This window comes from Babylonia areolata, chromosome 3, assembly GCF_041734735.1.
Source record: "Babylonia areolata isolate BAREFJ2019XMU chromosome 3, ASM4173473v1, whole genome shotgun sequence".
In the NCBI taxonomy this organism is placed as follows: domain Eukaryota; kingdom Metazoa; phylum Mollusca; class Gastropoda; order Neogastropoda; family Buccinidae; genus Babylonia; species Babylonia areolata.
Window position 1 is genome coordinate 54379561 of NC_134878.1, and position 6509 is coordinate 54386069.

The following is a 6509-nucleotide window of genomic DNA, read 5'->3' on the forward strand; positions in this document are numbered from 1 at the left end:
CATTCCCTTCTGTGAACAGCAGGGACCAGCAAGAAAGCTCAGGACTTATTAATGCTGTATGTATTTTGACATTGTGATAAATATGATATTGATACATAAGTCAAAGAGGAATAATATCAGTTTATTATCTTTTCAGAACACATTACAAGTATGGTTTAGTTGGAAGATGAATAAGAAATTTGTGACCAATGACAAGTTTTGGACTGCCAGTTTTGGTTCATCAGAATGAGAATAAGAACTTATGCTTTTAAGAACCAGTACATTTCATGGGAAACTATTTGAGTGCGTTTGCATTTGATTCTTAATGTACGTTTCATATTGAACACACTGAGATAGTGTCCTTGTAAAGCATGTTTATCTTTACCTGTGCATGTTCTAAATCTGTGTAAGGCATTTAACAAGCACTGATTTGTCTGGCCTCCTCAGCGAGCCTCATCATTTCTTTTCTTTAAATACTCTCCATAATCTTGCCACAACTCATGCTGAAACTGATCCCATGACAGAACACCAGTGCAATGAAACAATATCTCTTCCTCAAATGCTTCAGTTTTAAAAATAGATTATCAAAATTTTCTAGTTGCATGTAGATCTGTAACGGAACACTCCCCCCTCCCCCCCACCGCCATTTTCTGTTAATTGTTGCTGGTGACTTTTATTATTTGCTGAAAAAAAGTTTTTTTTTTCTTATGCTCATACTGTTTTGTGTGCTGCTTTCTATTATGAGTGTGTGTGTTTGTCTCTCAATTTTTTTTCCGTTTTCCTTTAAATCTTGGTCATTTCCAGTGCTTGGATATCATTAGAGCAGCTGTGTGTTGTACCACTAATTGCTAAACTACAAAACAAAACAAAATTAAATTTCTTTTTTCAGAAACTGAACAAGATGTAATAGTAAAGGCCTAGTGCCTTCAAGGATTAAGTCTTGGAAAACAACAGTCGCCCCAGCCATGGCCGCTGTCGTGGGGAACGATATCGACAGCTTCATACTGGAGCAGAAAGCAAAGCTGGCATCTGAGAGGCAGAGTTTGGCAGTAAGTCTGGCCTGATAATTGATAATCGCACAGACTTTCTGTTTACTCATGTTTTCACCTTCTTGTTTATTAATGACAATGTTTGCTTGTGAGTTTGAATGTGCATTTCGATCACTGACTGAATCTCTTTCTTTGGAAAAGTAAGTATGATCTGATAAATCTTTTGCCCCTGTTTACTCGTGTTTTCACCTTCATATTTATAAATGCTAATGTTTGCTTTGAGTTTGAATGTGTATTTTGATCACTGACTGTTTTTTTTTCTTTGATGACTAACACCACTATGATGACATGTTCTTTTATTTAAGTGATCTGTTGATGAATCTGTTTAATTTAAAAACAAAAACAAAAAAAACAACAAGAAAGGCAAGGCCTTCAAAACTCACTTGTGATACACTTTAAAAAAATCCAAGTTTTTAGGTATTGAGTATAATGCATTTACTGTTATATTTATATTTTTTGTATTCTCTAAACTTGGCACTTTGATCTGATATTCGACCCAACAAAGGATCTGTCATTATTATCATTTTTTGTTCAAACAGGAACTTCTTTTGCTAAGCATGGAAGTTTTATTTATTGCAAACGTTTTGGTTTAGATAGCAGAACAAGGGAAATTACTCTGCTGGGGAACTTACTTTGCTTTAAACTGATCTTTCTCATCTTAAACATTACATTTTGAAATTATACTCAATACATAAAAAGCTTGGATTTTTTTTAAAAAGTGCATCACAAGTGAGTCTTGAAGGCCTTGCCTCTCATGTTTCAAAATATAATGTTTAAGATGAGAAAGATCAGTTAACTCCACTAGCATTACAGAGTAATTTCCCCTTTTTACTATCTGCAGCAAAACGTTTGCAAAATAAATAAAAATTCCATGCTTAGCAAAAGAAGTTCCTGTTTGAACAAAAAATGATAATAATGACTGCTCTAGCTGTTGGGTCAGAATATCAGATCAAAGTGCCAAGTTTAGAGAATACAAAAAATATAAATATAACAGTAAATGCAGTATGCATATAATTAGGCTTCATTCTTTATTTTTTTGTGCCAATCCCAGAAGCGCAATATTGTTTTAAACAAGATGACTGGAAAGAACTGGATTTTTCCTATTTTTATGCCAAATTTGGTGTCAACTGACAAAGTAGTTGCAGAGAAAATGTCAATGTTAAAGTTTACCACGGACACACAGACACACACACACACACACACACACACACACACACACAGACAACCGAACACCGGGTTAAAACATAGACTCACTTTGTTTACACAAGTGAGTCAAAAATTGAGTGTTTTTATTTTATTTTATTTTAACAGGTAAATGTGAAAGACAGTAATATTAAGCTGATATTTTGATGGATCTGGAAGGTGACTTTTTATGCAGATCATTAGAACTGAGACTGTTCAGGCGATTAGATAATGAAATAATTGTGATTTGTCAAGTTGTTATACCTTTAATGTTTTGGTGACACGTAAAGTGTGTTGTACTTCTTTCCTGTAACATGTATATGTTTCTGTACAATTTTTCTCTGACTCAGTCTTCTCTGTTTGTACCTGTCTGTCTGTCTGTGTCAGTGTGTATCCGTCTCTGTTGTATCTTCAGCACTCACACTCTGTCTCCATCAGATTGTCTGTGGCATTTGTGTGTGTGTGTGCGTATGTGTGTGTGTGTGTGTGTGTGTGTGTGTGTGTGTGCATACACACATGTGAGAGTATCTTTTGTTTGTGAACACATGCATTTAGTAGCTGTGTATGACAGACAGCTGTTGATGCAAGGAAGCTGAAAGTTACTTCCAGTTTTTAATGAAGTGTTGTGACAAAAGCAGATGCCTCAGAACTCTGGAGAAGTAATCAGGTGCACAAACATGTATGATCTGAAGACTGTTAGTTTACATACCAGATAAGACTGTTTTAGTTTGTGTAATATTTGTGACTGTGTGTGTGTGTGTGTGTGTGTGTGTGTGTGTGTGTGTGTGTGTGTGTGAAAACACATGCTCTCATTACTGGGATTGTAAAATTATTATTATGATATTTATGTTTATTAAGTCCAAGAAAAAGTTTTCAATGAAATGTGCCGTACATTTTGATTTGCATGCAACTTTGTTTTGAAACCATTTAAAAAATTTCATTTTTCATTGAATATGAATCTGATCTTTATTAAAGTAATGATGGAAAACTGAAATTCTTTAACTTATGTCTTCTTGCAGGTTGTGAGTCACGAATATAATAATAATAATAATAATAATAATAATAATGGATACTTATATAGCACACTATCCAGAAATCTGCTCTAGGTGCTTTACAAAAGCGATTTTGATAACATAAAACATTATATCTATGTTACATACACACACCAAAATGTGACCACACACACACACGCACGCACGCACGCACGCACGCACACTGCATACATACATTTTAACATACATGTGTATCTAACAGCTACCCTAACACATACGCACACATAGGCAGGCACAAACTTACATAAACACATGCACACACAATACACATTCATATACATGCATGTAGTTATGTACACATACATATGTATACACACATAGTCAAGCACACCTAACGGAAAGGAAGTGGACCTGCCACAATTGAACTTATTGCTGAGGGAAAAGGTGAGTTTTGAGACGAGATTTAAAAGATGCGAGGGAATCAGAATGACGGAGGTTATCAGGGAGCTTGTACAGAATATACAGAAAGAACATGCATGTATATGTTTATTCTTGTGTGCATTTTGAACACTTAATGATGGCTTTTATTTGTTTCAAGAATGGCTTTTTTGTTGATGATTTTTTTTTTATTGCAGTTTGTGTTTTTTTATTTTATAATTAAAAAAACCAACTGTTTGTACCTGGTAAAATTGGCTTTTGACTGATTAATGAATTCCCTTTTTGTAGAAGGAATTGTTGTAGCATGCAATGCATTCATAGTTTGGTTGTAATGGGTTCATGTGTTATTCATATTTTGAAATGTACAGAATTTTCACCTCAGGTCTGTTATCGCACAGTAACATGTTTTGAAATGTGTACAGTTTTGTCCTTTTTTGAAGAAAAAAAAATCAGTTAAAAAAAAGAAAGAATGTTAACAAGCTGTTTGATGGATAGTTTATATGACCAGTGGAATATGTTATGTTTCTTTTTGTTTTTCATCTGCTTTTATTTTTGACTGTCTGCATGCCTCTAATTGCATGCTTGTTTCATGCTACTGTGATGAAAAAATTGTAAATCAAATGACTTTATAGATCAGTATTTTGTGCTCTTGTTGTACATATTTGTATGTTATGGCTTGGTAATTTTGGAGTCAGCTTTCATGACATACAAAATCAAAGTATTTTATGCAGGTTGAGAACTGGACTAATATTGTATTTGCTTTTTTGTGATTCAGTTTAATACTGCATGGTTATTTTTGCCTGTTTAAAAAAAAGGTTGTTTGCCAGTGTGTTGGGCAAACTTTTGGTACAATGCTTGCATATCTATTCACATTATTTATGAAATCTTCTCTTTCTTTCTGATGTCAGTTCATTATTCAAATGTCAAATTGTTGATCAATACAATTTCGTATTGAGCCATTATTGCTACGCACAAAATGTTGGCAACATACGCTTAGCGTTGTTGATTCTCTATATTCTTTGATTGAGAAACAATATGGCTTATGCACCATGAAATGCAGCATGGAAGAAGTATTTTTTTGTTTTGTAGCCAGATCTAGGCTGAACCATTCTATCGTCTCTCAGTCTTCGCTTTAGCATCTGTCATTTTCTGTAAGCTCGTATTCACAAGAGAAAGACCTTTTTCCCCTTTGAGAAAGTACCTATGTTGCTTTTTGTTCATCAAATATGTTTTTTTGTTGTTGTTCCTGTTGTGCACTGAATCAGGTTTTGTTGTACATTTTACTTCTCTTCAAATAAAAGAAAACAATTTAGGATGCAAACAAACAAGCAAAGAAACAAAACCAACAGCTAGCCCAGCTAGGCTTCCAGAGAGCATGCCACTCAAAGGTTTCCACGAGGAAGCTTTGGCTAGCCAGGAGCAGGGGTAGGGAAATAGAGGGGGTGATGTTGGATGCTGAGTTGTGGTAGGTGTGGCTGTCCATTATCAGGCAAGCAACAGTTCTAGGTTGGCAGCGGGTGCCGCTGGAACAGGCATGGAGGAAAGGAGGCTGAAATGGCAGTGGTGGAGGTGGGTATGATTTGTAAGTTACATAATGTATCATGCACATGAAAAATGGATGATACTGAGTTACGTATCTTTCTAAAGATGTAGTTAGAAAGGTGTAGGATGGGATAGCGTTAATATTTTATTGTTGATTTTGTTGTTGTTGTTGTGATTATTATATTGTTACTGTTATTATCATTATTGTTATTAAAGATTTCTGTTCGTACTAATCATGTATGTTGTTATATATGACACTGTTTTTTATGGAATATATATTGTATAAGGCAGAAACAGAATCTAATGTTATACAATAATAATAGTAATGCTAACAATAATGATAATAATAATAATCATAATGTTAGTATTAATAATAAAAAGAGAGAAATATAAAGAGCACCCTCCAATGCTCAAAACGCTTTACAGTAACTGTAAAAAGTATTACCAAAGAAACAATTATATGGTATGGTGTGTAACGCAAAGAAATAACAACAACAACAACAACAACAACAACAACAACACACACACACACACACACACACACACACACACACACACACATGCACACATGCGTGCACACACACACACACACACACATGAATACTTAAGCACGAGTACATGCCCATACTCATGCTCATCTTCGCACAGTGTTGAACATATGGGTTACATGCCCTGATTATTTTTACTTAAATAAGTTTTAGATTATGACATAATACAAAGGTATTCTGTTTCATTTTTTTCTCATAAATGACATACATAGTAAACTGTGTGTTGTTATTCTGCATGAAATTTTGGTTTTGTGCTTATGCCATGTTGTGCTTTTAAAATTTTTTTGTAACTGGTTTGACAATTGCACTGAAACTTTGTTGAGCACAGAGTGAAAATAATGATTTGAATGGTAATCGGTTTTGAGTAAAAACAACAACAACACCGAAAATAAAGCCATTACTTGAAAACTGATACTGTTTCTGGTTAGACAAACAGATAAAGATGTAGAATATTTAGTTGATACCATTTTCAGAGTGTTTAAAAAATAAAAAAAACAAGAGAGGCAAGGCCTTCAAGACTCACTTGTGATAAATTACGTCCCCTAGCATTAATTACAGAGTAATTTCCCTTTTTTACTATCTGCACCAAAACGTTTGCAAAATAAATAAAAATTCCATGCTTAGCAAAAGAAGTTCCTATTTGAACAAAAAATGATAATAATGACTCCTCTTGTTGGTGTGTCAGAATAAGAGGTCAAAGTGCCAAGTTTAGAGAATACAAAAAATATGAATATAACAGTAAATGCAGTTTGCATATAATTAGGCTTCTTTTTTTAATT

General features: G+C 34.1%; 1 protein-coding gene across 1 annotated transcript in view; it reads left to right on the forward strand.

The window, feature by feature from the left end:
* LOC143280118 (uncharacterized) overlaps window positions 1-6509 on the forward strand; it is a 97149-nt gene continuing 90640 nt past the window's right edge. Inside the window, exons 1-2 of the mRNA XM_076584672.1 lie at window positions 1-56; window positions 869-1028. Coding sequence (XP_076440787.1) covers window positions 945-1028 — 84 coding nt within the window. The 5' untranslated portion in view covers window positions 1-56; window positions 869-944. The remainder of the gene's footprint in view (window positions 57-868; window positions 1029-6509) is intronic.